General features: G+C 37.4%; 1 protein-coding gene across 4 annotated transcripts in view; it reads right to left on the bottom strand.

Moving 5' to 3' along the window:
* The window catches only part of Wwp1 (WW domain containing E3 ubiquitin protein ligase 1), a 90,222-nt gene that overhangs the window by 56,639 nt on the left and 16,196 nt on the right, over positions 1 to 17,387 (bottom strand). For 2 of the 4 annotated variants that reach the window (XM_021160469.2, XM_021160472.2), the window contains exons 2-3: positions 14,305 to 14,400; positions 4,928 to 5,018 (exon numbers count right to left, since the gene is read on the bottom strand). In XM_021160469.2, the coding sequence (XP_021016128.1) occupies positions 4,928 to 4,997 (70 nt within the window). In that variant the 5' untranslated portion in view covers positions 4,998 to 5,018; positions 14,305 to 14,400. Of the gene's footprint in view, positions 1 to 1,519; positions 1,563 to 4,927; positions 5,019 to 14,304; positions 14,401 to 17,387 lie in introns of those variants that run through there. The other 2 variants (XM_029475936.2, XM_021160473.3) reach the window with 2 other exon arrangements.

Below are 17,387 nucleotides of genomic sequence, written 5' to 3'. Positions count from 1 at the left end.
ATATCTTAATGGCAAAAGGAGAAGATACTAACCTCTAAAGCCATCTAATTTCTCAGTAGCCAACTTACTGATAAATACATCTATTAGAATAGGATGTTTCATTTTAATAGATCCAGACATGTACAAACATATCCAAATTGATTTTAAGATATTTTGTTACTTTACCCTTAAGTAGTATTTTCCATTTTCCCCCATGTCCCTTATTCCATCTCTACAGATTGCCTGTTCTGAAATGTCTGTGTTGTGGGCTCTTTTACCTAACAGGTTTTCAGGTCTCATCAGTATTGCACCACACCTCAATACTTCACTCCTTTTTCTGCCAAATACTAGTCCATTATTGATATACCACATTTTATTTATCTGTCAGTTGACAGACATTTAAATTACTTTGTAGCTGTTGTGTCTAGGACTTCCATAAACACTTATGAGCAAGTTTTGCTGTGAACATGTTTTAATTTGTCTTGGATATATTATTTCTATTATTTTATACTCCTGTCAGACACAGCAGATCTGATATTTGCATAGCTAGTAACATATATTGGTGTATATTTGAGATAAAGTGCTCCCTATATAACCCATGCTAAACTTAAATTCACTAGCCTCCCTTGTCTTGCACGTGCAGGGGTCATCGGCACGCACTACCATACTTGGATGGTTTCTACTTTTACCTACTATTTAAATATAATTTCAAACTGTACCAAGGATTGAGAGAAAAATAAATGCCTGCATCTAGATAGTGCTCATTATATATCTGTGGTTAATTTATTAGAAATTATTTAATGTTTTACACACAAAAAAATGCTTACACCAAAAAGTTGTTTCACACAAAAAAATGTATCTGATTACAAAAGATGTTTAATTAATTAAACATGTGCCATTAATGATTGCATCTGGTATAACAAACACAGAACTGTACATTTTCAGGGTAAATTACTGAGTACCAAGCAGCAAAAACGACATGTTACGGTCACTTCTATAACCAGGTCACTGTAACCATTCTGGATCTGAGGTGACAAAGGAGAAGACTCTGTGTCATACACATGAGTCATTAAGATGAGAAAGAATACAACATAAGCTTCTATTCTACTGAGAGAGATTAGACAAACAAACCAATGACATACAAAGTGAAAGTGACTTGTCAGAGGTGAAGAATCTGAAATAGTTACCCCTATTAATATGTAAAGAATAACAAAAAAAGATTATATGCTAACATTTATTAAAAAGATAACAGAGTGCAACAATGTTCGAAATTATGTCTCAAGTGCTACTATGAGGGTCTCCATGAAGCTCATTCCCATCCAAGATGTTCCAATTGCTCTAAGTTCACCATCAAGGGAAACTCCCCACTCAGAAGCTTTCACTCCAAATAAAAGTTATTCCTTGGATCCATACACATCCTATCTATCCACACATTGTAAGTAAAGAGAAGGAAGAGAAGGCAGCACAGGATCATAATAAAAGCATACACGTGTAATATGTCTGGGTTCATGTTTTAACTTTGCATCACTAGAATCCTGACCTGAAGGAGGTCAATTAACGGCTCTGCCCCTCCATTTTCTCACCTGAAAAACAGGGGGACAATAATACCCGGTTCTTAGGATTGGTGAGTGAAGGCATGCAAAAGCACTATCAGCAGCAGCAAATCCCCAGGATCCAATATGGTTACTGAGCCTATGCCATTAATAATGAGTTAACTGCAGACCCCCTCAAAATATGCCCACAGTGTACCGGGGCAAAGTGCTTGGTAACACTAAAAGCTGATACAGTAACACATTCCTCCCGCCAATAGATTGTTTTTTAAATATATTCTTTAATCTCACAAAAATTTGTAACACAGCTCAATAGTACATATAAAATCAGTGATTAGGTTTTTAAATCAACTGAATGCTCCTATTTCAAACTGGAGTTCTAATTGATGAAAACATAGGATAAATCCCATTTACTGATTTACATTTGTTGTTATATTCAAAATATCCTTCACAGTAACACTATGTAAATATTGACAATTTGGAGGCATGGGATGGGGGAATCTTTAATCAAAAGTAAAGTCCCTAGAAACATTTAATAGCAACTGTTATGTGATCCACAGGAAAATTAAAATTAAAAGTTGAATGAGGAAGAAATGATTTGATATATTTTTCGATCTAGGAATTTTAAAATAAAAGCTTAAAAATCATCTTCAATTAATATATAATTTTTCAAAAAAAACACCCAAACTTTGAGTGTTTAGGGTAGGCACAGAGAAAAATGGTGGGCTCAAATTCAAATAAAGGGTGAAAGAAAACAGACAACAACAGAAACGTCAACATAAAATATGACCTACGGTTTCTTCAAATTTTTGTACTATAAAGTGAAAAGTACCTAGACAGTCTGAGAGTGGTGTAAGAAATATGAATAGAACAAGTAAGGCAGTAACACTTGAAATTAACAAGAAAAACCTATTTAGGCCATATACAATTAAATACTTGAGACGATCACCCATAGTGTACATCACAAACGCTAAACACATTCCTAACTTAAGTGACATGAAGGGCCACTGAGGAAGCTCTGTGGGTGAAGGCACTTGCAACCAAGTGCAATGACATGAGTTCAATCCCATGAACCCAAATAATAGAGAGTGACACTCACAGGCCATTCTCTGACCTGTACATGTATCATGGTGCATGTATGTGCATGAACATAAATAAATATAAAAATCAGTATATTTTAAAATATAATGAAGGTACTATAAAACACAATAGCTTCAAAAATGATAAATTATATATGTATATATATATACACATACATACATGCATATATAATTACCTATTTTTTTAGCCACATACTCTTTATATGCCTTGCAAACTTTACTTCTGATCCTTTCACATTAGAAATCTTAAAATCTACAAAACTGAAAATTACTATCTCTGAATGCTATCATACTTGCTGTTTGTGATATGGTAAGTTACCACATCAGAGTGGGCTACCTTCTGTTTAACTTTTAGATGACGATTTTCCGTTTCTAGGATATTTATTGGTTGGTGTCTGGTTGCTTTTTCAGGCTGTGAGATGAAAACCAATACCTCAGATACACCAGTAAAGCACCGTACCACAGGGCTACGCCCAGCACACACTGTTCTTGTATATCTGTCCCCTCAATCAACTACAGATCAGAAACAAATAGAGAAGATACATGGGCACAGGGAAACACACATGTAATTCCAATGCTGAAGGGGCTGAAGGAGGATCATGAAGCCACCCTGGGCTCTACAGAGAGACTTCAACTCAAAAAAAGGAAAAGAAAAAAACATTATTATGGATATGGTAGTAGGACATGCCTGTAGTCCTAGTACTTGGGAAACTGAAGCAGGAAGTCAAAGCTAGCCTTGGCTACAGTTAGTTCCAGGCGATATGAGCTGCAAAGTAAGACCTTGACTCAAAAAACCTCAAGAAAACTAGTTCTCTTTGCTTTGTACTTGTACGTGAAGATACACACTCTCAGCTTCCTTCTCCTGATGCCACAACTGCCACTTGCTGCCATGTTTTCCTCACTACAATGGACTCTTACTCTCAGTAACCACAGCCCAAATAAACTGTTTTCTAGGTACGTTTCCTTGGTCAGGGTGTTTTATCACAGCAAGAGAACAGCGACACAGAAATTAGTACCAGGGAGTCAACTGTTGCTGTGAAGAACTAAACCAAGTGGTTTTTGGAGAAATGTAGAAAAGCTGGGAGCTTTGGACTAAAAAAGCAGTTGAACACTGTATGCAGAGTTGAATGGGCCATCCTAGCAGGAGCTCAGAAGACAGCAGTGCTGAGCACAGTGCAGACAATGAAAGCCTTCTCAAAAGCTGTTTCAGAGAGGAACAACACTAACCAATTAGGCATATAGCCATTTGTGTGAAATTCTGGCAAAGAATCTATCTGCTTTTTACCTTTTGTCCTAAGAACTTGCTTGAGGCAAAAATTAAATAGTAATTGGCTAATTTCCTTAACAGAGTCAATTTCAAAGTAGCATAATAATGAATCTGTGATGTGATTATTATTTACAATGCTTATTCAGAACTACAATGAAAAAGAGCAAATGGGCAGAAAGAAATGTAAACTGTGCAGTTTGGAGAGAAAAAGAACAACAGGAGATCCAGTGATGCCAGGGCTTGTGTTTGAAAGAGATAGGGAGATTAACATCATTAACAAGAAGCCTCCTACTTAGTACTAGAGAAAGGGAGGGGTCTACTCAGGGCAAGACCCAACCCAGCTAAGCTTCCAATTTGTGAAAGACTTTAAGACACTTCCTGCTCCTAGAAAGCAACAGAATAAAAGCTCTACAGCTAATGTGATGCCATCCAAAGCTGGCAGTCTGATCATTCATTTATTCATGGGCTCTTGGCTTTAAAGAAATGAATATGCAAAAATAAAGGAGTAATGGATTCTCTCAGTTTACAGATAGACAACTGCCACACTATAATAATGGAGGGGACCTGGCATGATGTTATCTGATAATTTAAAAAAAAATAAAATGTTCAGTAGTGGAATGCTTGCTTAGCATGAGCAAAGCCCTGGCTTCAATCTCCAGGATCAAAAATGGGGTAAAAAGGACCGGAACCAACATCCCCATACCTAAGACAAGCTCTGGTTCCTCTAGATCTGCCTTCTGAAGTAGTATTTTTTTTATTGTTCAAGTTATTGTGAAATCAAGATCATGGATTTTACAAAGTGATTTTTACTTCAAAAACATAGACTAAATAATGATAAAATCAAGGCAAGGAAAAAAGAATAGACAGAATATGAAGGCAAGACACTAAATCCCAGTGCTGCCTAACGTTAGTCCAGCATTCTTGTATATGTCTCAAGAGTATCACTTATGAAATATATTTGCCTAATTATGCATGCAAAATCCAATTTCATCTAACCATCACAAGGCTACATTATTATTAAAATCACTTACCCGTTACCTTTAACTGTAACCTTCCACTGTGGATATCACTAGTGTCAGATCTTGGTGAAGCAGTGGCCATGTCCCAAAATTCACCTTGACTCTATAAAACAACAAAAAAAGATAACTCGTTCATGAAGCTTCAATTTTCAAGATAAGTAAAACTGGTCATTTAAATCAATGATAACTCACACCATCATAAGTTCTCAGTTGTCTTTCATTTGAAATTAAGACAGTATAGAAACACTATATAAGAGTGTGACCATTAACCATATATGAGTCAATTTGAGCAACAACACAAATGATAACACTAAGAATCCAGGATCATATGTTTATGAGTCAATTTGAGCAACAACACAAATGATAACACTAAGAACCCAGGATCATATGTTGACATAAAAAAGAATATATATATATATATATATATATATATATATATGTTGATACTTATTATATATTTACATATTATTGAAACCTCCTGAGTATGTAGTCCTTTATTCTTGAATATTTCAGTGTGTATTTCCTAAGAATAAAAACATTACCCTATATAGTCAACAGTACAATAATCCTGCTAAGAAAAATTTAAACTGTGCATTTAACCAAGAATTGTTTAAAAAAAAAAAAAGCTAACTACAGCTTTCTTCTACATACCAAATATCTCAAGGCTAAACCTTTAACTTATTAAACATAAAGTGTGATATTCTGGAAAATACTGAGAAATACTAACGAATATTAATGCTTATCTTGCTTTTAATGCTTACCTTGCTTTCCTCATATTTTGTCTTTTCTGTGCTCCAATTAGATCCTTCCCCTAAATTTAGGGATCAATATCCTAAAATCATCATACCCTTCTCGCTTGGTTGGATTTGCATATAATATGTGTTGGAATGCACTCATGCATATGCAGACACACACACCAAGAGTTGCTTAATCTATGATCAAAACCTCATTCAGTTCAATGCTCTTATTCTACAGATGAGAAAACAGGTTTATGAATGACATCTACTTTGAGAGCAATCAGCTGTTAAGATCATATAAGAAATTCAGTCCTACACCACACTTATATAATGATAGTCTTAAAAAAAAAAACAAAACAGATAATATGATAGTAAGAAAAGGATGGGCCAGACGATTCAGTGTATGAAGGGACTTGAGGCCAAAGCTGACAACTTTAGTTCACTCTTAGTATCCCACAGGTCATCTTCTAACTTCCACAAGTACAGCATGACATGTGCTGCTCCGCCCCCACATAAATAAATAAAAGAAATGGAGAGTGTTATAGACAAAGACATATTATGTTGATATGTATGCTGATGGTGGCAGCATATGGTCAAAGAGACAAGAACTGGACCTACTACAAGGTGAAGGGAGCTCACTGTGAGGCCCTATGCCAAAATTCCATGAGAACACCAGCAGCCCATTAACATAGACCCTCAGGAAAACACTCTCACTTAGCCACTGGGGCTACCCAAAATGAAGAGCAGCCTAATGCCTGTAAGTAAGTGAAGAGAAGACCTGGGCAGTGGTGGCACACACCTTTAATCCCAGCACTAGGGAGACAGAGGCAAGTGGATTTCTGAGTTCGAGGCCAGCCTGGTCTACAGAGTGAGTTCTAGGACAGCCAGGTCTACATACGACCCTGACAAGAAAAGAGAGAGAGAGAGAGAGAGAGAGAGAGAGAGAGAGAGAGAGAGAGAGAGAGAAGAAGAAGAAGAAGAAGAAGGAGGAGGAGGAGGAAGAGGGAGGGAGGGAGGGAGGAAGGAAGGAAGGAAGGAAGGAAGGAAGGAAGGAAGGAAGGAAGGAAGAAGGAAGGAAGGAAGGAAGGAAAGAGAAATCCAATCCAATAGTTTCTGACTGTCAGGGACTTTCAAAATTACAACTGTATACTTTTACATTCTAATTTTATCAATGGACGATGAAATAAAGTATGGCCAATCAAGAAGAAACTAGAAAACGATTAACCTAAGCTTGGAAAAAAGATAAAAATTGATTTAAACAGGTATTTTACTTTATAATACTTGCAGATTTATAAAAAAAAAATTGAAAAGATACAGTTCACATAGAGCCCACAGCCAACTTTATCCTGTTATTTATGCATTTACTTTTACTGTAAATGACACCTAAACTCTACATACACTTGGAGTGCAATGTGATTTTGTTAAAAAACATTTTATGTGTACGGTGGTTTTGCTTGCATGTATGTGTATGTGCCAAATGAATGCAGTGCCCATATAGGCGACACAAGAGTGTCAGATTCCCTAGCACTCAATTAGAGATAGCTGTGAGCTGCCACATGGGTGCTGGGGACTAAAACTAGATCCTGTGGAAAAGCAGCCAGTGCTCCTAACCAATGAGCCATCCCTCCAGCCCCAAAATGATGTTTTAATAGATGTCTACATTGTGAAATATTATACCAGAGTAAGCATATCTATTTCTTCAATTTTTTATTTTTTATTTTTTGGTGAAACATTCAAAATCTTCTAGCTTTTTAATACTTTATAGCTATTTATAGTCATTTACAGACGTTTAACCTACTTATCCTAAATATAACTTAGTGTACACCAATTAACCTTGTTCTATCACACACCCCCCATTGCCAAATGAGTTAATCAATATCAAAGCAATTATTAACTAAAACTTCCACCTCTCCTTAGCTTTCACCTTTTCTAAACAGGAACCATAAAACAAGAGCTCCATACCGAAAGAGCACATCAAACTCAGAGATCCATTTACCTCTGTCTTCTGGGTGCTGGGATTAAATACATTAAATTATAGGCCAGGATTCTACACTCACTGCCCATAGCATCAATGAAGTCTTTAAGTGAGAGAGTAAGTTGATACTGCTTATGATGTACAGGACAAAGACAGGGACAAGTGATTGTTCTTTTGGCCACGACTGAATTCAAGATAAGGATTAAACAAATAAAAATGGACAGGCAATCCTGCCAAAACCAGCTTTGATAAGTCTCAAACCTAGAGAGGCAATTCTCTCAAACTCTGAAGGCAAATATGAGTATTACAGAAACAACAGATACGTGGACTGCTGCAATGACTGAGCACTCAATACTAAGATACTGAGGTTGACTCCAGGAAAAGCACTGGGCAGGTGTCTCCTGAAGCAAGAGCAAGTGTGGGCCACTAAAATGCCTATGGCAGATGGCACATTCAGTTTCGGAACTCCAAAGACAGTAACCCATGAGATCATTACAAGAATGGTAACATTTCAGGGTATTTTATAGTGACAGGCACTCTTACCACACAATTGTGCTTAATACAGGTAGGATGCCAGACACTCACTGCTACCAAAGACCAACCTGGAACGGTAGCTTCTGAGTTCACTCTCTTACCAAATATTATTAAGGACATGGACACTCATAGGAGCAAGCAAAGCAAAAACAAGCTTTATTAAAAGATATTAAAGTAAATTTAAATAAGAGAAAGTTAAAAGGAAGTCCCAAAAGTGGGAGAGATGCCAAGAGAGGAAACATTGAACTATTTTGTCTTGTGATTTTTCTAGAACTGTGGCAAAAACTGGGAAAGAGATGAGATAATCACTATGAGATTGGTTATTCCTTCTGGGCTATCACAGGCTTGAGCCATTGGGGGGCCCATTTGCTCTAGGCATGTCCTGTCTCAACCAAAGAGATTATCCATAATCTGTTTACATGAAGTTCACCAGTGACAGGTAGTTGAAGCCCCCAATCCTGCTTTGTCCATCTCTGACTTCAGCTTTAAAAGTTGTGGGCCTTAACTGTCTGCTAGTTAGTAATTACTGGCTAGTGTTGCTACCTCCAATCCTGTAGGTGTCTCAGTACTGTTAATCACACTAAGCTCTTTTTGTTCCTCACAGCCATCAGAGAACAGCTACAGATGTTTTTATTAACTCCTGATTTATAAATCAGTCCATAAGTAGAGGCTTTCTTAGAAACTCTTTTACTTAGTCTGTTATAATTGCCTACATTAAAAGTAAGAATGTGTAAAACAGCAATAGTACCCAGCATACTTTCTCAGGAGTGAGGACAAGATTCACAAAAGATAGCCTGCCAGTCCACCAATACTGGCCTGTCTATCTGTTTTGCTCTTATGTCTCCTAATCTATCTCATACTCAGTTGTAAGCACTTTGTTCCTCATCTCTTATATTTCTGATTAAGCTGTTTTAACACTAACCTTCCTTCCTTTTAACCTCAGCTCTGTTTGTCATTGCAAGACCTATGAATTACTTGAAGTTTTCACAATGGGCCCTTTTCTCTTACTACCTACAAAAACCCAGATCATGAATCAGAAATAGACACATCCCTTTCAAAACCTCAAATGTGAAGCTTCAGATTACCCCTAAGTAAAATGACTCCTGCTGACACCTCCCAATCCAGCCCAGCAACTTTGTATTGTGAAAGACAACAACTGATGACTAAGTGGAAAGTAAGAAGCAGAAGCGCAACTGTGGAGCGAGTAAGAGAACGAAGCTACTTCTTCTTCTGTTTTAGAATTCTGTTCACTGAATAAACCATAATAGTAATTTTTCAAATGAAAAAGAAAAACCATGAATGCAAAGATATTACACATAAAAGTTTGTGGACTACCAAAACAAAAAAGTGACACTTACAGATAAGTACATGCTATAGCATTATCAAGTGACCTAGGAAAAGGAATTTGAAGTCCTGAGTTAATTACACACAGTTAATGTGAAGAAAACAAAGAGATGATACTGAACTAGAAAAATAGCAATAAAAGTATCAATAAAGACAAAAGCTATTTCTTAGCAAACAAACCTGCTACCTAGCTATTTCCTCTGAACTGAACTACTGGAGGGAAGAGAGAGGCCCATTTAGATCCCCAAAGCTAAGAAAAATTGGGCTTAGAAAATAAGGCTCAAAACTTCAGGTATTTTTAAGATTCACAAGGTCCCTCCCCAAGATTATGCCATCAGTAATCGACTGCTGAGGAGAAGGACTGCCTAAGAATTGGTCAGGGAGCTAGCTCTAGGAATGCAGCTTTTATAAGTTGTCACCTACGCTGCGGTAATGTAACTACATAGATATTCATGTTCTTCAACCATGCTCTTAAAAATAACTCCAGTGAACCATTGGCTCACCAAGCTGGATTTGGATGCAACTGTTTCTTTGGTCTGTTGTCAGTACTCTGCCTAGAAAGAATGAATATTCATTCACATCTCCCAAGAAAACTAACAAAACAATAAGAAATGAATAGCTTGCAAGACTGATGAAGAAAGAGAGTCCTAAAACAGAACAATGCACATAAAAACATACCAATGTACCAGATGTAGTAATACATCACTGAAAGAAGTTTGAAGGGCCCAAAATTGGAGTTCTGAGGGTTAGGAGATTAAAGTCAAGGGTAAGAAACCAAGTGATGGGCAGTCAAGACTCACTAAGGCTGACTGGACAGCCCCAGCTAGCACCAAAGAATATAACCAGGTTACATTAAAAATGGTATGAAAAGCTGTAGGAAGAACTTTAATTCAGCAACATGGCTGCTCTGGCAAAGGATCATATCCAAAGACCTTCTAAGTCTCTGAGATCAAGCTGGAATGGCACAGCTTTAATAACTCTGGTTGGAATATAGACATTCACTTAGTACATACCTTTAATTCCAAACAATGAAGGGAAAGTTAGTTTGTAGAACGAAGCAGCCATGCTTGAAAGTGATGTCTTATTGAGGGGCAGACAAAGTGATGAATCAGAGAAAGATCTGATAGAATGAGTCAGATACAGGCTATGTCCAATTTTCATGAGAGCAGATAAGAAAGATAGGTTAATTAAGTAAGAGAGCAGTACAGAGAGAGAAAAAGAAAAAAGAGGCAGAAACAGAGAAAGAGAAAGAGAAAGAGAAAGAAAAAGAAAAAAAGAAAAAGAAAAAGAAGAAAAGAAAAAGAGGCAGTTTTACCAGAACAGGTTATAGCTGAAGACAGATGAGCCAAAGAATGAGAAGCCAAGAGATTAGGACAGAGTACAGTTAGTTTGAAGCTATGTTGAACAATTCAGTCAAAAGCTGAAAGAAGCCAGTTTAAATCAGTCAGCTTTTTTGGGCCAGAACAGCAGAATTGAACCAGCCAACCAAAGTTCAGAAAGAACTAGAAACTGTGAGGTTATTCAACAGTAAGCCTCCTAGAGGACAATTATATCTGGCGAATGAAAGAAAGAAAGAAAGAAAGAAAGAAAGAAAGAAAGAAAGAAAGAAAGAAAGAAAGAAAGAGGAAGGAAGGAAGGAAGGAAGAAAGAAAGCCTTACAAAAGCCCAGAGTTTAAGAAGAGCAGACCACAGGCTACAGCCCACAATGATGACATGATGACCTGACCTGTCACTGAGTGACTACGGAGCCTGCCATGACAGCAGGTCAACTGCAGACAGAAATCACAACAGAAGACAGGAAATTAAATGGTCCTGAAGTAGCAATGTGGAAAAGTATGAAACTGGATCTCCCTCACATCAGTTCACATGTAAATAACCATTTCAGGATATATAATAGCAATGTAAATATGAAGTACAACTAGAAAGGTAAATATGAAAGGGTTTCTTAACTTAATCTTTTGATTTCATGTAAGCTGAGAACTTCTATGCACCATAAAAACAAAAACAAAAACAAAAACAAAAAAATACTATAGTAACTAAATTTTCAGGACTGGCAAAATGGCTCAGCAGATAAAGCCTGATGACTTGAGTTTAGTGTCTGAGATCTACATGGTGGACAGAAAGGATCAATTCCTATAAGTTGTTCTCTGACCTAAGCACACAGGCAGGGAAATATAAATGTAATAAAAAATTTTAAATAAGAAAATAAAGACCATCAAAGACAAGCTATAAGCTGGGAAATGCCTGTAAACAAAAATATAATTAAATATTAGTATCTAAGCTATGTTAGAATGCTTAAAGGGCTGAGGACATAGGTCAGTCAGTAAAGCACTTGCCTTGCAAGAATGTGTACCTGAGCCTAATGCTTAAAACCCATGTAAAAAGTCAGATGTACTCATGCAGCCCACTGTACATGGTGAGTTCCAGGTCGAAGAAAGAACTATCTCAAAACAAAACTTAAAAAAAATGGGGGCTGGGGGCTGGGGGCTGGGTGAGAAGATAGTGCCAAAGACAACAACTTAAGATGTGCTCTGGTCTCCACTCAAGCACACATAATATGTTAATGCATGCTAACACATATTTCCATGTACACATTAGACAGAAACACTGTTCATGTAATAAGAAAAAGATAATACAACAAACAAACAGGTAAACTCTCGACTGGAATTTCACAGACAAGGAAACTTAAACAATGGACAAATACACGAAGAAATGCAAGATATCACTGTCTATCAATAAAACACAACTTCAGACCACAGGATGCCATTTTAAAGTTCTTAGAATAGTAAAAACTAGAAGAGTTAGCATGAAATATTGGCAAGAAACACAGAATGGGAACATAACTAGTAGATGTCACATAGGTATAAAACTGGTAAAAATCCTCCTAAAAAGTAATTTGACATTACCATGTTAAGTTGAATTTCATACGCTTTTCATAGTCAATTCTCGGTTTTATAATAAAAAATACTTTTATACTTCTATTTTAAGTATAACCATCCTACATAATGAAAACCAACAAAATTCAAATCTATTCAAATATACCTTGACAAAAAAACAGCTACATAAATTGGGCTGATTTTCATAATGGAGCTATAGAATAGAGAGAATGAAGGAGCTGTAGCTGTAGCAGTGGCATGAATGAGTCTTGGAAATGTACCAATGAGTGGGGGAAAGGCGAGACTTCTGAGTAGAGGCATCTTCCTCTCATTCAATCGACACTAATACTTAGAATGGTGGCACCAAGAAATTCTCCTAATCCTATCAGCAAAGTCAGAAAATGGGGTTTAGTTTGTTTGGTGACTACTAAGACTTCATCTTTTGCTACTAATTTCCTTTGAAAATACCATGATTTTATGACTGAAAAAGAAAATTAAAAATGTGAGTAATTGTGGTTGGTGGACCTCAAAAGCTTATAAAGCAAACACAAAATTACATGAGGCACATTTGAGAGCTGCTAAGGTCCAGACAGGCTATCAAATGGCAAGCTGTCACTTGACTTTTTTGCAATTATTTTTTGGGTATAAGTCTGAATTTACATCATTTATATAATATGATGCTTCTATGTGTCTGTTTATGTTCTGGTATTTGCTTTTAAATGTATAAGCATCTGTAAATCTGGTATTTCTTTAAAGTAAAATACAAGCTTTATTTTTTAAAAACCCTTAGCATAATTATTCTAGTGGTTCGAATGAGAATGGCCTCCATTGGCTCAATACTTAGTCTCCAAGAATTAGGAGATGTGACCTTGTTGGAGGAGGTGTGTCTCTGGGGGGCAGGCTTTGAGATTTCAAAAGACTCACACCATTCCCAGTGCATTCTCTAACTGCCTAATGGGGCAAGATGTAAGTTCTCAGTTGCCACTCCAGCCACCTACCACCATGCCCTTGGCTCTGCCAACATATATGCTAACCTTCCTGAACCATAACCCCAATTAAACTCTCTTTTATGTGTTGTCTTGGTCATAATGCTTTATTCCAGCAATAGAAAAGTAAGTAAGACAGATAAGAAGCTCATAAGAATTTTCTTTTTCTATTAAAAAGGAGATAAAGTCAGGCATGGTGGCACATACCTGTAATCTCAGCAGAGGAGGCAGAAGCAGTAAGAGTTTGAATTCAAATCTGTGGCCAGTCTGAACCACAAAGCAAGACCTTGTGTGTGTGTGTGTTGGTTTTTTTTTTTTTTAATTTAAAGGTGGATTTAAAAATCAAACAATCAAAAACAAAGAGCTTCATTAGTCCATTAGACAAATACTTGCCAAGATGTAAGACAAGCACACATCAGATTAGTTCTCTGAGAAGAAGTTTGTAAGTTTAGAACACTACACAGATGGGAACTTGATGCCAGCCTGTTAAAAGACTGCTCCTTTTTCTCTACCCTGACTTACCCGTCTATTTTGCCTTTCGTTTTATATAAACTCCCTATACATTCTAACCCACATACTCAAGAAGACACACAATACTGGATGAATTATGATGAAATGATTAAAAAATTGAACCTCAAGAACTAAGTAAAATGCAGCACTTCAGTTTTTAATTTTTTTATTTATTTCTTTTGAGGCACGGTTTCTCTATATAAAGTGCTGGCTGGCCTGGAACTTAAGTGTGTAGACCAGACGGGGCAACTGCCTCTATCTTCCAAGCACTGGACCTAAAGGTGTGCATCGTGCAAGTGTCTTATTTAAAAAAAACAAAAAACCATTAATTGATGTATATAGGTATAAGAATTAATAATCAATGTACATTTAATTTGACTACAAGCTACATAATTTTCACTTAAAACAAAAAGGGTTAATCACTTACTATGTATCAAGAATTGTGCCAGACACTGAGGATACGAAGATGAATAAGACACGATTTCTTCTGTCAAGGAGCTCATAGTCTGGTGAGGAGACAACCCTGCAAACACAAACAGTTTTCAGTGTGACCACAGTGCCAAGCACTCCCTCTGGAACACATGAGGGAAGCAGGTAACCTTCAGTCAGGAGCAGAGGCATCACAGAAAGGAACCTGAAAATAGAAAGTAACCTATTTATTTATTTATTTAAGAAAGCTTGTGATAGACACAGTGGCACACACCTTTAATCCCAGCACACAAGAGGCAGAGGCAGAGGCAGAGAGGTAGAAAGGCAGAGAGAGGCAGAGAGGCAGAGAGGCAGGCAGAGAGGCAGAGAGGAAGAGAGGCAGAGAGGCAGAGGCAGGCAGATGAATACCATGTCTCAAAAGAGGAAAAAAAATTATGTGTGTGGGTGTTTTGCCTGCATGTATATCTGTTGTGTATAAAATATATTCTTGGTGCCCATGGAGTCAGAAGAGGGCAGTACGCCCTCTGAAGTTGGAGTTACAGAAGACTGTACAAGGAACAGAACCTGGGTCCTCTGTAAAAGCAGCCATTGCTGTTAAGGACTGAGCATCTCTTCAGCCTCACAATTCTTTAAAAATATGTTTTTATGTATGGGTGCATGTATGTGTGTCACATGTATGAGGATGGCTGCAGAAGTACTCGGATCCCTGAAAGTGGAGCTACAGAAGGTTGTGAGCTGTCCAATGTTTGCAATCAAACCTCGGTACTGTACTAAAGCAGTAAGCTCTACTGCCATTGAACAATTTCTCCAGCCCCTGGGGTTCTTCAAGACAGAATTACAGAGAATTAACAGTATGGCTTGTGCAATGGTACAAGAGGTAAAAAAGCTAATAGGGAAATAAAGTTCTAATTATACCGCGCACCAAGCTATAGGTTTATCCTCATATATACAGAGAATAGTGCTTCAATAGTGAAATGGCATTTGGAATGATAACTTTGGCAGCTAAAAGGCTACTACATTCAAAGGAGACTGGACAAGCACACTGGCACCATGAAAGAAGCATTGAGGTGCTCTGACCTGAGGACTATGCAATTAAAAAAAAAAAAATCTGAAACTAAGATTTTTTTCCACTTCAATGTGAATAGACAATGGTGTCATAGCAGCAGAGGCAGAAGAAGAGCAAATGTGGAGAGACGAAAACATCACAAAGTTTACAAGAGCCAGCGCCACATGGACAGGACTTCATTTCCAGTGCTGCCACTTTCGAGCTGTGTGCTCCCTTTCTGTATCAGCAGAAGAAAAGGAGCAGAGCCATCCACTCCGCCCTGTAAGGAGCAGTCCATGAAGCACTTAGCACCTTAGCACTTTATTCCATGATGCAAAGTACCCACTTATCAAAAGCTAGTTGCTACTCTAATTTTAAGAAGTTAGAAACTTTTCATTTGGGGTATGATGTCCAAAGAAAACACATTAATTTCCTACTATCAGAAACAGCTAGGTTTAGGTTGATGGAGAAAACAATATTTGAAGTCAGTTTGACAGAGGTATTAAACACAGATGGTAACAGGCTTGCTCCTGGAGGAGATATTCTGGAACAATTACTGAGAGGACTAAGAAAGGATGCTGATCAACCATCACTAAGCAATATTAATACAATGTTTTTCATAACCCACGGGGACAACATTCTGCTTGTTAGTATGACTATTCCCCAGATGTACTAGGTGCACAGCATAAAAGAACAGCGAAAGACTATAAGGTCAATTCCAACGCAAGAACTTGGGAGAATAAGGCAAGGGAAATAGCCAAGTCTGACTTCACCAAACTCTTCAACAAAGTAGATATTCAGCCAAGTAAGAGTAGGTTAAAATCTAAGTGTAGAGGAGACAGAGCCATCTAAGCTGATTTTGTCCAGTTCAAGCCTGGTCAGAGCTTTATTCAGCTGCAGAGAATAAAAGAGCATCCTATATATAAGCAATACATTATATTTCTAATACTCTTAAATTATCAAACCCTCATGTAGAAACTGGGGGAAGAAAGCTGGGTGTGGTGGTGCATGCCTTTAATCCAGTATCGAGGAAGCAAAGGCAGTAGTGTGTATGTCAGTTCAAGGTCAGCCTGGGCAATTTAATGAGTTCCAGGACAGCCAGAACTACATATTGACACTCTGTCTCCTAAAAACAAACAAACAAATAAACTTAAAAAAGGGGGTAGGAAAAGGGTTGCTTGTTGTTGTTTCTGAGAATGCATCTCAGTCAGTAGCCCAGCTGCCTCAGATCCTAAGCACTAGCTTTAGAGCTTTCGTTGTCAGCTCTGGGAGAGCTATCTAATTACCTGCTTACTTCAAGGTGCTCTGATAAAGTCAAAGCAATAAAACCAAACAACAACACTCCCCTCCCCCCAAAATTAGATCAGATTAGAATGACCTGAATTGTCTGCTAACTCAGCATACACTCAGCACAGAATTAAGCCTTAGAAGGCCAGTGAAATACTGTCACAGCTCTGTAGGCCAGGATCAGTGAATGGGTGTTCACATTGATGGTCTAATCTGTAAGAATGGCACAAATAAAAAAATAACAGAAGGTGACGTCCAGATTCAACAACAGGGGATCTAGTTTTGGGAACAATGTTATGAGAAAGAAAATAACTCAGTAATAAGGGAAGAGAGCACCAAGTGCTAGGGGAGCCTGGCCCAAAGACAGGGGCCTAGAAAAGTAACAAATCCTCAATCCTAGTTATTGCATCACCAACACAAAATCTAAAACTCAGGGAATATAAAAATGATAAATGTGAATGAACCTATCAGCCTCCCTAATACCCCATTTAACAACTCTAAAACACACAAAAAATATTTTATAAGAATGTAAACTAGATTGAATATAAGAGCACAACAAAACCATCATTCACCACAATCAAATAGGCTTCATCCCAGGGATGCAAGTTTGGTTCAATATACAAAAATCCATTAAAGTAATCCATTATATAAACAAACTCAAAGAAAAAAATCACATGATCATCTCATTAGATGCTAAAAAAAGCATTTGACAAAATACAACACCCTTCATGTGAAAAGTATTGGAGAGA

The sequence above is a fragment of the Mus caroli genome, unplaced genomic scaffold, assembly GCF_978045245.1.
Source record: "Mus caroli unplaced genomic scaffold, Mus_caroli_1 scaffold_6, whole genome shotgun sequence".
NCBI classification, from domain to species: Eukaryota; Metazoa; Chordata; class Mammalia; order Rodentia; family Muridae; genus Mus; species Mus caroli.
This window is presented reverse-complemented; position numbering and strand designations above follow the sequence as displayed.